Below are 14983 nucleotides of genomic sequence, written 5' to 3'. Positions count from 1 at the left end.
TAGATTACCAAGAGAAAGCCATTAAAACAAAAAACAAGCTCTAGTCTAAATTTCATTTGAGCATCTGGTTTTCAAAAACATGTTGAAAGCAAACTATTCAATTTATTGTACAATTCACCTAATCTATTTTAGGCCTATAATGCTGCATAAAAAAAGATTGCACAAATTAGGTTTCATCAGAAAATAGGAATTGTTAGAATTATATTCTAGGCCCGACACAGTCCTTGAGACACCTATTTTGCCTATTCTGTTCATGTTACTCCTCAGTGTATATATAAAAAAAATGTTGCTCAACTCTGCTTAAAAGAGACGTGTCCATAGGCTATGGTCAAGAATCAGGATGGTGGCCATAATGGTGTGACTGACGCTGTTTTTCTATTATACACGTTTTTATCTTTTACATCTGATTTTTGTATGTGATACACATAAAAAACAGGCAGAGCTTTGATTGCAACCCTGCAGAAATCTCTGTAAAAACAAACTAGAGTTGCGATACAGAATCTTTTTTTTTTTTTCTATATTTAGAGAAAGGCAATGTAAAGATTTGGAAAGATGTACGAACACTGAAGATGTTGGAACATATAATGTACAATTCTCTATATTATAATAAAATAAACATTTTTTGTTTTGTTTCTTTCCCCAATAATTTATAGGTCTCATTAGCACTAAGAACACAAAGCAGATGAGAAGAATAGCACTGAAAGCTCAAACTACGTGTCAATCCATTTGTCACTCATCATCCAGTAATCTTTATTTGATCTATTTCTGCTTTTGAGAGTTAGAAACTTGCAGTTTCTCTAAATAAAGGCAAGCTTGAGACAGGTGTCTTCTCTTATACAGTAGCTCCAGACCCAAATTAACAGAATAAATCTAATTCTGCAAACTAAGATTTTATCAATTCAAGAAGTTTAATTATGTTTAACAAAACTCAGTCACAATAATAGAAAAATAAGCAAAACAAAAATCTTCACAAAGATATAACTTTAGCTAATCTCAGATATTACCTATGTAATCTCTATTTTGGTAGCTTCCATGTAAACCACTTTCAGAATGACTAATAAATGGGAGAGCACCCTCAAGAAGATATCTCACCAGCATCCTTTCTAGTTTAGGGAAACAGCTACCATAAAAAGAACAAATACTGAAGATCACCAAGACAGCAGCTCAAATCTCAGAACATTCTTTCTAAATTATCTAAGCACTGTGAATGCTTAGGTTTCTATGCTGACATTTGGGAAATGGCACAATATTACATACAACTGAAAAGTGTAGAGCTAAGACAAAATGACAAAATATATTTAACTTTTCAGAGAAACTTTGTTTCATCAACTTGATTAATCAAATCCAGTATTTTCTGTATTTACATTAAATGCTTATTTGAAAGAGCATGTATGAAATGTGATACCTCAGTATTACATCAAACATAAATTATTAACAGCAGACAAGATGTTCAGTATGATCTGACCTTAAATTTAAGTACTTAGTGAAAATATAGTTGTCTAGCTTCTTCAAATTTCTGAAATCGGACATTATGCATAAACAAAAGTTTGCTAATACAAAATATTTCTATGAGATATACTGAATGAGGAATCATTAATCCTATTTCTTGCCCGAGAATTGATCATACTACTAGAAAATAGTCTGTTAATAATAACTTTGGGTCTTACAAATATTGTTACTTTATTACAAGGGCAATAGGTTTGTATTTGTTTAAACTTTTTGCAGACAACACAGCAAAAATACGTGTAATAAGATAGCATTAGATAATCATCAGGGAAAAGGTTTTAATTTATAAATTCATGCATTAAAGAATGCAGTTGCTAAGAGTCAAAACAAAATCAAACAGCCTCTCAAATTTACCATGACTTTTCTCAGATAATATGCCTATACCTATGCAATTGTACTGATTCACAAAATATAATTACTTATCTGAGCACAAATATCAACACATCTCAACAAGCCAGTACTTACTGAACATGATGATATTCAAGTCCAATGGCTTATTTTATACACTTGATTGCATAACAGGCTACGTTAAAGTTGTATGATTGTTACTAAGAACTAATGGGGCACACTGCATGTTTTCTGCATTCTATTTGTCCTATAATCCCTAATCTTAGTATAGGTCTTTTAGATGTTCAGGAATTGTAATCCAAAACTATTTGTGTGCATGTAATTGCCAGCTTCCCATCACCTATTATGAATACCAGGTTTCAATTTGTTTTATAAACTTTTATAAATTTTATAAACACAACGGAAATATTTTGTATTACAAAAACCAATGGGTACCATAAATCCTTTGCAACTTTTGTGAATTTCCACTCAGTTCATAACATGTGGTGCTACCTTAATACCACCTGAACGTACAAAAGACTTTTGGCAATGAGAAATTCACTGGAAAACTCATTTTAATTTTACTTAAACATAATTATTTTCTTTGAAATCGATTAAACAAATTTTGGGCAGAGCTTCTTTCTCACTTTATACAAAAAGCAGACAAAAAATATTTCAGGGCTTTTAAATAATTTTACTTTCTGTTATAATTTCTTACCATAAGCAAAGTTGCCAACTTAAATATAAAGCTTGCATCATGCAAGCTACAGGAGCCAATAATTCACTATATGTAAGATCTACTACAGTGTACTTTCTGATGGAAGCACTTACTAACAGGAACAAATATGTTCCTCACATTGGTGTACACAAGCAAACAGGCAAAGTTCTAACCATTTCAGGAACAGACAATTTAATCCGTATTACATAAATTCACTAAATACAGTTGGTATCATTCAGAATCACTTCTGAGAGTGAAATAGTTCAGCATTACATTTTATATACAATTATGAAAAGATTATTAAAAACTAGAAGCGCATCCACAAACAGGATTTTCTCACTTTACTTACAATAATTATTGAACCATTCCATATTTGTCTTTGAAAGCCTTGCCTTGCTAAATGGCCCAGCTTAGGACCTTAATTCTAATTTATGATCATTAGATTATAAACTGCAGAATGCTTTTGTTATTGTTGACTATTTTATTTTATTGGCAAGAGATCTGCAAAGGTTAGAGTACTTCCCCATACTATGTTTCACCACAGTTCTGGCTATCTGTAATAAATTCTAAGTTGAGGCTAATAAATTCTAAAGTATTTAGCCAGTGCAAACCATTGTAGCTTTAGTTTACTTTAACAGCGAACATATCTTTGAAGCTTTCTTCTTTCACAGAAATATCAAAACGTAGCTAGAACTTATAGCCTGTACATAAATCTTCCTTGTAATCTCTTCCAGTGATCAACTTCCTTCAAGGAATAAATGCTTTCTCCTGATGTACCAGTTATACAATAGAGTATGAACAGTACTACTGATTTTAGAACCAATTAAGTGAGAACTGGATATGAGCACGCTTCTTCAAGTCACCACAGTCAGAATGCAGATACCAGAAAACAAGAAGAGTAACTGTATTTGCATGCTTTTAAGTGAAACATCAGGCAAGTAATTTGTTCATCATCTTCTTCGTAAATTGCAAGATGTTTGTAAAAGTTTATCACAGCGAATTGTGATGGTATGTGACATAAGTAGCTCTTCCATTTAAAAAAGCATTAAAAATCAAAGGCAACCAAGAAGATTTATATTTTTCCTAGAACAGTTCTCAGCTACGTAAAATCTACATAGCACTGCTTCATTATATGCAAGGACATACAAAATTCTGCTTACAAGCCTTCCAAAATATCAATTTCAAATACTTTCTTATGATGGATTATGTCGAACAGCTGTATTGTGCTTTCAAAATCATCTATTTAATGACGTGAAGATCAGAAATTAAATCGCAAGATTAAGTGCAGAAAAAATGTTCAGACCAAATAAAATGAATTTTATAGAATTAAAATATGCATAGCTAACAGGCAGCTATGCAAAGTTATTTGCTAAACAAAGCTTAATTTCTTCACAAAACTAAATGATTAACATTTTCTCAATCAGTATTAGCTTTGGGCTATTTGGAAACATTATAGGGAATGTTCTTCTGTGGACACTTGGCCTAATAAATCTGGATGTAAAATCAAGATACAATTGATTCCATAAATTTAAAGGAATATCAGTGATACAACAGAAGTATCTGAAAACCCAAAATACTATTTCTAAAAAGTAAATTTAAAGTTATGTGTCCCATGTCCCAAAACAAATCAAATTCTGATCTTTTCCTAAAAAGCCAGGTAATTTTACAGCTGCTGCTGCACAATATGGAAACTGCTACATTTCTTCTGAAGCTTCACTGGCACCAGTCTAAGCCACAACTAGTGAACAATATAAATCTGTGACAAGAAGAAGGCTGTGTATAGCACACGTTGTAAAATCTTTCTAAAAGAACAATTCACAGAAACAAGCTACCCATCAGAAAGTCTGTTAACAGTTTTATTATTTTGTTTGTTAAATACCATGGGACAGGGCTGTCAAGATGATTATTTTTTTTTCTTCCACAACCACCTCACAAGGGTAAGAAATTCTGCCATGATATCAGCAAAGTAAGGTGAAGGGGGAAAAAATGTATACACTAAGACAGTGTTTCCCAAACTTGACAATTTTAAGGCATATGGACTTCAACTCCCAGAATTCCACAGCCAGCGTTGCTGGCTGTGGAATTCTCGGAGTTGAAGTCCTCATGCCTTAAAATTGTCAAGTTTGGGAAACACTGCACTAAGAGGAACATTCCCCCACAGAATGCCTCACCATTTTCCTGAACAAGCGAATTAGCATTCTAATAATCATTCTTTCCAAGAGGCAAGAATAACAGATAAAATTTGAAAAGGATTATTAAAATAACATTTACAAGACTTTGAACAATTTTAACTCTTATTAAAACCACAAAAAGAAAGAACAATTCTTTATTTATGAGTTTTCATAAAGGACTGAATGTGCAACTGACACCTGCTATTAATGAATTAATATACAATTTTGTCCAGCAGCCGAACAGTTTGTCTTTTTATCGTGTTGTCTAACCGTGCAAGATCATTAGAGGCAAAGCCTGTATGATGCTGTACACAAAAATGGTCACTTTGGCCATACTACCAATGAAGTGGTAGGGTTTTTTTTTCTGGCCAAGAAAAAAAAGGAAGCAGCATTCTGCATGCTTCTCTCTCTCTTCTCTCTCCCTTTCTACAAGATGAATTTCCCTAAAAAGAATCCAATGAAAATGGCTGCAATTACAACAAGGAGTGAAGGAAGAGGGTTGGAGCCATTCTCTCGGAGGGCCAAGCCTGATGGTCCAGGTTTATCTGAGTGTGCCACCTTTCTCAGCCTCAAGCCTTCATCCTGGAAATACATGGAGGAAATTAATCAACAGAGGGAAAAATCACGAGATCACATCAGGCCTGAATATAACCAGGATGCATTTCACAGAAGTATTTCAATGCTATCATAGACTTTATTTATTCGTGCATTCTGCCTTTAAAGAATGACACTTAACACACAGGGGGCATAAAATATTAATCCTAAATAGAAAATAGGACCTTTTCCATCTATATGATTACTATGATAATATGATTAAACATTTAAAATAATTGAGAACAGTGATTTGCTGGAAACATTACTACTTATTTCAGCTTTAGGATTACAAATGGTGGCACATAGAAACTTCTAGACATTTAAGAACACCATTCCTGTTTTATAGAAAGTTCAAGAAGTGAAACCTAAATTCATTTGTAAGTCAGAGACTACTAAACTACTAAAATAACCTGATTCACATTTAAAACACATTTTTATCTGTCTAGATTAATGGAAGCACAGCCTAATAACTTTAAATATTAGGTGTGTGTACGTGATTAATTTATCATTTTAGTAAATCTAGCTACCTTAATTCTTAAAACAGGTATTTTTTTTACTGGATTAGTATTCTATCCTTCCAGTGTAGAAAAACTATTATAAACAGCTCAGTATAAGCAATTTTTAAAACTATATTTCATGAATAAATCCGTAAGGTTCAATTTTACTATTGAACTTATTATATATCTGCAAACTTACTCTCAGATGTCTATTTTCCTCTGATAGTTTCACGACATCTGCCTGAAGTCTTTTGCATTCTTCCACTAGCTTCCTTGTTTCAGTGTCATTAAGTGAAACACTATGTGATTTTGGCACCAGACCATCTTGTTTTGTTGTGTTCAGTATTGGAGCAGATTTATTTGTTTCTATTTCATTCTGGAAACATTAAAAAAAACAGATTCAAAATAGGTATTTCAATGTTAATGACATTTATTACTTTAAAAAAATGCAGGTAATTTCCAAGACAATAAATATGAAAGGGGTTCAAGAAGCAGAATTTAGTTTTGAAAGAAGTATTTTTAAGTGACTAATAAAAATAAGCTGGCACGATAGACTTATAGATTTACGCTGCATTTCATTCTAAGATAAGTCTCTAAAGAATTAATATATTTATCTCCAAGGATAAAATGGATAGAAACTTCTCAGTTGACAACGTTCCTGAAGAGATTAGGAGACCATGAATGTTTCAAAGCTTCCACACTCTTTCTATTATTTTTTAACTACAGTTCACCAACTAAAATTTAAAGCTAGTCATAGTCAACATTGACATTTGGACAAATGTAGCTCTGAAAACTGGAAAAGAGAGACAGAAGAGGAATATTTATAAATTACATATTATTTAAATAAAAGCATCAGGGCATGGTTTAAACGTACACAGAAAGTGCCATATACATACAAAGAAGCCAATCTGCAACACCAATCAAGAAATTATTTTAAGCAGATTTTTGTCACAATAGATGCAGTATAAACAATGTTTGCATTTTTCTAACAGCAGTTACCAATTCCTACTGAAGGAACATGGACAGAGTTATTTCTCTTCCCCACTGTTCCACCCCTATTGTGATAGTCCCTAAGCCTTATGAGCAGACACAGACATGCTGCAGTGGGGAAGAGAAAATCTGATCATGCAATTTCATGATCACAAAATTAAGCTTTCTAATATATATATAATAAAACATATATATTATAAACATATATATTATAAACATATATATTATAAAACATATATATATAAAGCATGCACTATTCCTTTGATTTAATCAATATTCTTGACATGCCTGTTTTTTAAGTAACAATAGCAAATCTACCAAACTATGCTTAGTAAAATGCATAGTTTGTAAATGAATAAAAGTATCTGTTCTCATTGCCATGGCTTGGTTTTACGCATGAAACAAGCTGACTACCAGATTCAAATGATCATACCTTACTTAATAATCTTTTGTTGTATTCTGCTCCTTCATGCTAGATGACAGAACAAATTGAAAAATCTTCTATTAACTACAACTTCTTGTTTCAGCAAGAAAGAAATAATGCTTAATACCATAGTTCCCAAATGGGACACCATAGTGAACTCATAGGGACACTGCAAGGTATTTTAGATTTCTGAAGGAAACCCTATAATACTTGACACATCTGTCAGACATTGCACAAACTGCTAGCCTAGGAGCACAGTGAAAAAATTACCGAGACAAAAGGCACCATGAACTAAGAGAACCTCTGAATTAATGGATTTGGAATAAACTATGATAATTTTAAATCCTGCCATCTCGAAAGCAACTGTGAACTACTTCCTACTTTGAGTAAAGTGTTAACTGAAGAGTTCCGAGTTTATTTAATTTCACCACAAAACAAAGAGCAAAGGGGTTGTATGAACTTGTATAAACCTTGTTCCTATCACTGTTTATTTACCAGATAAGTATCATCCAAACTAGTCCAACACCATTTGGCTTGATTCCAGTTGCTGAAGACGGCTTGTAGAAAGGATCCCCACTGGTTCTACCTTAATTCTTAATTATAATTTTGCCTCTTCCAAGTGATGTATTTCATTTTCTTTCCTTCCTATGCATCTCAATCCTAGAAATTTGCAGCAGTCCAAATTTCACAGGAATAAAAATGGTGCAAATTTTGAACAAAAATGTATACAATAGAAAATAAGCTCAATAATGTAGCATGGTTTTCATTTTGACTGAATTGAACATCCTTCACTTTGAGCCTCCTTTGATATTTTTCTTAGCTAGCTGCAATGAACCATTTTTGAACTAGAAAAATCTTGAAGCTTTCAGCTCCCTCAAACAAACCTGATCCATCTTGTGTTTGACCTCACTGCCTGGTTCCATCATGTCAATCTTCTGTCTATTATCTGCAGGTTCCTGACGAAAGTTTCTGTTGGCTGGAGGTATGTATACAGATCTTGATGAAGATAAAACCTGAGATGGCAGGTAAGACATACCCTCAGCACTCAGGAGATCTCTCACTGCAAGACTTAAAGGAATGACTAAACCAACGGCTAAAGGATTAGGGCCTGGAACCCCATTCTGCTACTTGGAAAAACATAAATGTTACGTACAAGCAGTTAAGCACAAACAAAAATAAAAGTTGTCTTTAGACACTTGAGTTTTATAGACTAAAACTAAAATCTTAAATGCATTTTTGCAGGATTAAGCCCTAGAAGATAATATGATTTAGTCATAACGTATACTAATGTATAGACAGAACTAGAAATTCAATCCAGGTCAATTTTTTATAATTTCGGAGGAAGAAACAGTTGTTTCCAAATGTATAAATAACTTAAAGTAGGCTGCCACAAACTTAAATAGCAAAAATAGCAAACTCCACTCTGGCTATTTGCAGCTCTAAGGATCTTGCACGAGGATTAATTTTTATGATTATAAACATAAGCATCCTAATTTGGGTTGATTTTTATTTTTAAGAAGCATCTTTTTTGCTTGAACTGCTTTTTCTCTGAATGTGGCATCGCATAGTCTGATGTGTTACTTATCAAACTGAATGAACATTCAGTATACACATAAGCAACTAATTTATCTGATATGGTAAATATCACAGCTATGAAAACTGGACTGAAACCTTTCTGCCTGAATATTTTGCTTTACACCAAAATGAAATCTATGAACTATATCAGAATTGTCATTGTTCCACACTGAAAATACACTAAGTCTAATTACACTTCAGGAGTGAGACATTATTCCATAGCTATTAACAACATGCATTCCACCAAATATTGAGACTTTTTTCACAAAAGCTAGCATATGGTGGGGCAAAAAAGTATTTAGTCAGCCACCAATTGTCAAGTTCTCCCACTTAAAAAGATGAGAGAGGCCTGTAATTGTCATCATAGGTAGACCTCAACTATGAGAGACAAAATGAAAAATCACATTGTCTGATTTGGAAAGAATTTATTTGCAAAATATGGTGGAAAATAAGTATTTGGTCACCTACAAACAAGCAAGATTTCTGGCTCTCACAGACCTGTAACTTCTTCTTTAAGAGGCTCCTCTGTCCTCCACTCATTACCTGTATTAATGGAACCTGTTTGAACTTGTTATCAGTATAAAAGACACCTGTCCACAACCTCAAACAGTCACACTCCAAACTATGGTGAAGACCAAAGAGCTGTCGAAGGACACCAGAAACAAAACTGTAGACCTGAACCAGGCTGGGAAGACTGAATCTGCAACAGGCAAGCAACTTGGTATGAAGAAATCAACTGTGGGAGCAATAATTAGAAAATGGAAGATATACAAGACCACTGATAATCTCCCTCGATCTGGGGCTCCACGCAAGATCTCACCCGTGGGGTCAACATGATCACAAGAATGGTGAGCAAAAATCCCAGAACCACATGGGGGGACTTAGTGAATGACCTGCAGAGAGCTGGGACCAACGTAACAAAGGCAACCATCAGTAACATACTACACTGCCAGGGATTCAGATCCTGCAGTGCCAGATGTATCCTCTTGCTTAAGCCAGTACATGTCCGGGCCCGTCTGAAGTTTGCTAGAGAGCATTTGAATGATCCAGAAGAGGATTGGGAGAATGTCCTATGGTCAGATGAAACCAAAGTAGAACTGTTTGGTAGAAACACAACTCGTCGTGTTTGGAGGAGAGAGAATGCTGAATTGCATCCAAAGAGCACCATACCTACTGTGAAGCATGGGGGTGGCAACATCATGCTTTGGGGCTGTTTCTCTGCAAAGGGACCAGGACGACTGATCCATGTACAGGAAAGAATGAATGAGGCCATGTATCGTGAGATTTTGAGTGCAAACCTCCTTCCATCAGCAAGGGCATTGAAGATGAAACATGGCTGGGTCTTTCAGCATGACAATGATCGCAAACACACCGCCAGGGCAACGAAGGAGTGGCTTCGTAAGAAGCATTTCAAAGTCCTGGAGTGGCCTAGCCAGTCTCCAGATCTCAACCCCATAGAAAACCTTTGGAGGGAGTTGAAAGTCCATGTTGCCCAGCGACAGCCCCAAAAATCACTGCTCTAGAGGAGATCTGCATGGAGGAATGGGCCAACATACCAGCAACAGTGTGTGCCAACCTTGTGAAGACTTACAGAAAACGTTTGACCTCTGTCATTGCCAACAAAGGATATATAACAAAGTATTGAGATGAACTTTTGATATTGACCAAATACTTATTTTCCACCATAATTTGCAAATAAATTCTTTCCAAATCAGACAATGTGATTGTCTGGATTTGTTTTCTCATTTTGTCTCTCATAGTTGAGGTCTACCTATGATGACAATTATAGGCCTCTCTCATTTTTTTAAGTGGGAGAACTTGCACAATTGGTGGCTGACTAAATACTTTTTTGCCCCACTGTATATATTATGTGAATGTTAATCTTCACATAACTATAATCAAAATAAAATACAGGTAATCCTGGGTTAACAACAGTAATTGGATCCAAAACTCCCATCATTAAACAATGCAGTTATAAAGCCCAACATCATGTATTTGCATCGCTTCGTGAGGGCGACTGTGGCAGTCTCCACTACCATCATTAAATGAGGATCGTGGCTCATTAACTTTGGACTTCCTGCTGACTTCCAGAAGAAAAATAAACGGGGACTCTGGCTGGAAGTCATGAGGCCCAAGACAGCTTGCAAACAGCCTGGAAGGCAGCTAAGTGACTGCTGCAAATCAGTACAAATGCAATTGGGCAGGAGGGTGCGCAAGCAGCTGCAGCAGCCCAGCACAATGACATCCAGATTGGGAGTGGCTGCTGCTAAGGGAGACAGGACATGCAAGGACTCCTTGAAGAGCAGTTATAAGTACCGCTCATGCAATACTCTTCTAATTGAATGGTCACTGAATAAGTGGCTGTTATCTAAGGATTATACCATGTATACCATGTTTTACTTGACATACTGGCATATTCTTAAAAATTTTCAACTCTCAAGAAACTATTATAAAATATATTATTAAATTTTACTTGGAAATATTTTCTTCTTGTATTCTGTACAAAACTTTACTTGAGATAAAAATGTGAACACATTTGGAAAACACTGAATTGCACACTAGGAGGAATCTGAAAGTGGCCTTTATTTCTATAAAAGTAGTCCTCAACTTATGATCACAATTGGGACCAGAAGTTCCTTTGCTAAGCAATATTGTCGTTAATTGAGTCATCCCAATTTTATGAACTCTTTGCCATGGTAGTTAAGCAAATCACCATAGTGGTTAAGCAAATCCTACTTCCTCCATTGTTTTGGCTTGTCAGAAGCTCCCTGGGAAGGTGCAAATGGTAAACCCATGACTCCAGAAAGCTTCAACTATCATAAATACATGCCAGTTGCCAATTGTGATTATGAGACCAAGAAATGCTGCAATGATTGCAAGTGCAAGATATAAATCACCTTTTTCAGCACCACCATAACTTTGAGCATTTGTTAAATGAATAACCATATGCTGAGGGCTATCTGAATGGCAGTAAGGTATAATATATAGAGAAGTCCCATCAGTAATGAAGTTTACATTACTCCCATTTTCTTGTTACAGGTAGTCCTCAACATACAACTGTAATGGAGCTTGTTCATTATGGTTGTATGTTGTGACAGTTGTAAATCTTTGTAAATTTACCTTTTTTTGTAGCATTAAGCAAATGCTGCAGTCGTTAAGCGAACCCATTGCTAAGCAGCCGGTCAGAAGTTCAGGTCTACTTGTATTGTAACTAGAGTAAATTAGCTATTCAAGTCACTTATTCTTCAGCTCTTTAGATTAGCTAAATATAAAGGAACTTTAGAGCTCTTCTAATCTATCCCCCACCCATAACACCCTAGACTTTCCCAGACCAATGGCCATCCAATCTTTGCTTGAAAACCTCCAGTAATGGAGCACTCCAGGAGACTGGCTCTTCTACTGTTTAATATTTTTCAAGATAGGGAAATTTCTCCTTATTTCAAATTTAAATCTCCTTAATTTATGTCTTCTCACCCACTTTTTATAAAGCAATATTTTGACATTAAACTGAGAGAACTGCTTCACAAGTATGAGCGTGCCTATTTTGTAGCTTTCCTTATAGGACAGACATGTCAAACTCGCGACATCACATGACATCGTGCAACGTATCGGGACAGTTTTGCCATTGCTGGCAATGGGGAGGGCACGGCTTCCAGATGACACATCTGGCCCGTGGGCCAGCAGTTTGACACCCCTGTTATAGGATGAAGCTTAATAATAAAGAAACTGCTTATAAATAGAACAAACTAGTAAAAACAATGTTAAAATATTTAAAATGTAAACTTCCATTTAGAGTAAACAACATGTCTAACATTTCCTGGATATTTTAAAACAGAAGTATACAGTCTGAGGCCATTACTGTGGCATACAGTCCCCAAATACCTTTAGCATAATCCTACTACTCCAAAAATTGTTAACAATAACAAGCATTAGTAGTAGTAGTAGTAGAGTAGAATATTAATGTTTAAACTTGTATGCCACCTGACTGAACAATTCTGATCAGCTCACACAAAATAAAATCAATAAAAGGGAATTATCTGCCTGTGAACTGATGGGAGGTTTGACAATGATTCTGTAGCCTTTTCCAACCTCATGAGCATCAGCAAATCCTTTTTCTGAAATCAAGTTTTCTTTTGATAGATACACAGTTCACTTCCAGAAAACCTGTGCTATGAAGATACCAGTGTGGCAAATAACACATGTATGTTTTTTTAAATAGGGGAGGATCACATCTCATTGATATCTCCCTGACCTAATTTACCCAATTGAGATAGGACATTATATACTTTTCCCATCAAAGATTCTGAATGGCAGATGAATGTGCTAATAAGTAGGATATAACATTGGATGTCATTAGTTTCACCAAAATCTTTTTCTTTATTACAGGAATTAGGTGCTCTGATCATGCTGTAGGACACATTAGTTCAGAATTACAGATAGTTCTAAAGGTAGTTCAGAATTGCTGATAGTTCACAAACTTCCTTTCACTACCCTGAGTGTAAATTTCAAGAACCTTCATTCTTTCAAGAAGACTAAATGAAAACCAGTTTTCTTTTATCCACTTCCAGTAATTTCTTCTTCTGCATATCCATTTCTCTTATTTGCTTTTGAAATGTATAAATTATAAACTTTCACTTATTACACAGGCTATATATGGCTCTATTGATTCCAAGCCAATTTTTACTCTAACTAAATTCACAACACATGTTAATATAAAAGTAGCTTGCTTAAAAGTTTACAAAAGTACAGTGTTTCTACGTTAGAAAGAAGACTGGAAAGCTTTAGAGGTTTTATTAAAGCACTAATTATAATCTCTATATTCAACAATATGCAAAAGATGTAGGCAGAACATAAACATTTGAATATTTTTTACTTACCAGCTTATCATTTTCATTAGGCATTTCAAATACACATCTCAATTTGGAGTCCATTAATTCCTCAGATTTTGCATCCTTCCACTATGATAACAATGAAATACATTATGTTACTAGATGTCATCAAATAAATTTTCATAATGTATAAACTCTGCTTTGTATACTGATTTTCAAGAACTAGCATGGCTTAACAGGCAATTGGCCTTTAAGCAGGAAATATAGACTTAAATCCTTGTGATATATAAATCATTTTTCATCAAGCATCAATATTTTTTCTAGTTTTGAATAGTCATAAGCTTTTTGTTACATTTGAACCAAAAAGCTACAAATATTAGAGCATGGGTAAGCTATTTCTGAAGCCACGTTTTGAAATCTAGTCAGGTATGTAACAATCTCCTAATTCAGTTGTAAAATGAACCTTCACTGAATGAAACCAATAAAGATGTCTATGTTCATGTTATACTGAGAAGAGGAAAGGTTACAAGTGCAGAAATATATATTCAATTATATGTGCTACCACACAACTTTTTCAACTGCCCAAACAAGTTACTTCTAAAACAATGGACAATATATACTTAAGAATTCTTTTATTAGGAAAAAAATTTGACCAGCATATTCTCAGCAAGGGGAAGCCTTTCTAAGTTGTAATATTGTAGATTACAACCTGTAAAATCAGGAAGAAAATACAAATCTAAATTGTTGCAATTCTTATTTTTTCTATAAAGTAGAACTGATCAGCCATTTTGTAGTGTTCCTCATGATACTGTCTCAAATAACCAGATATGTTAATAGGTTCAAAATTGCTGAAGCTCCTCAGACAATATACTGAAAACACTAAAGCTGCTGTGAGAAAAATTACCATTTCCCACCCCCCAGCAGAAGCCATCTCAGTTCCACTACTTTGTCTTTAAATTAAGTGAACATTTGAAATCTTTCTCAGATACTGATGCTGGATTTTTTTAAACAGATTCAGAGAAGTTGGAAAAGCTTCAAGATATATGAGACAAAAGGAAATCCAAGGAAGCTGATTTCAAAAAGCCTGAGAAGGAATTCATATCTGTCCATTTACTAAAAACTGAAATTGTAGATATTTACATACCACTGCTTCCATATCTGTAATGTTTGTAGGGGCAAAGATCGTCTGTACCATAAACTTATGTTTACTCTTCTCATTTGGATCATAATCAAAAGGCTGTAACATAACTGCATAACAGACAAAGTTTGTATTATATAAAAGTCTGCGAACTTTTTCTTATGAACTTTTAATTTTATTGTAAATTCAGAAAATATAGTGTGTACTTTAATGT

General features: G+C 34.5%; 1 protein-coding gene across 1 annotated transcript in view; it reads right to left on the bottom strand.

Annotated features, from left to right (window-relative positions):
* Window positions 1–4863: 4863 nt before the first annotated feature.
* The window catches only part of VAPA (VAMP associated protein A), a 30091-nt gene continuing 19971 nt past the window's right edge, over window positions 4864–14983 (bottom strand). Inside the window, exons 3-6 of the mRNA XM_039339221.1 lie at window positions 14776–14879; window positions 13680–13760; window positions 6013–6189; window positions 4864–5304 (exon numbers count right to left, since the gene is read on the bottom strand). Coding sequence (XP_039195155.1) covers window positions 5149–5304; window positions 6013–6189; window positions 13680–13760; window positions 14776–14879 — 518 coding nt within the window. The 3' untranslated portion in view covers window positions 4864–5148. The remainder of the gene's footprint in view (window positions 5305–6012; window positions 6190–13679; window positions 13761–14775; window positions 14880–14983) is intronic.

This window comes from Crotalus tigris, unplaced genomic scaffold (genome assembly GCF_016545835.1).
Source record: "Crotalus tigris isolate CLP2741 ecotype Arizona unplaced genomic scaffold, ASM1654583v1 scf7180000017731.4096049, whole genome shotgun sequence".
Lineage (NCBI taxonomy): Eukaryota > Metazoa > Chordata > Lepidosauria > Squamata > Viperidae > Crotalus > Crotalus tigris.
Note: the sequence above shows the minus strand (reverse complement) of the source record. Positions and strands in the feature narration are given on the sequence as shown.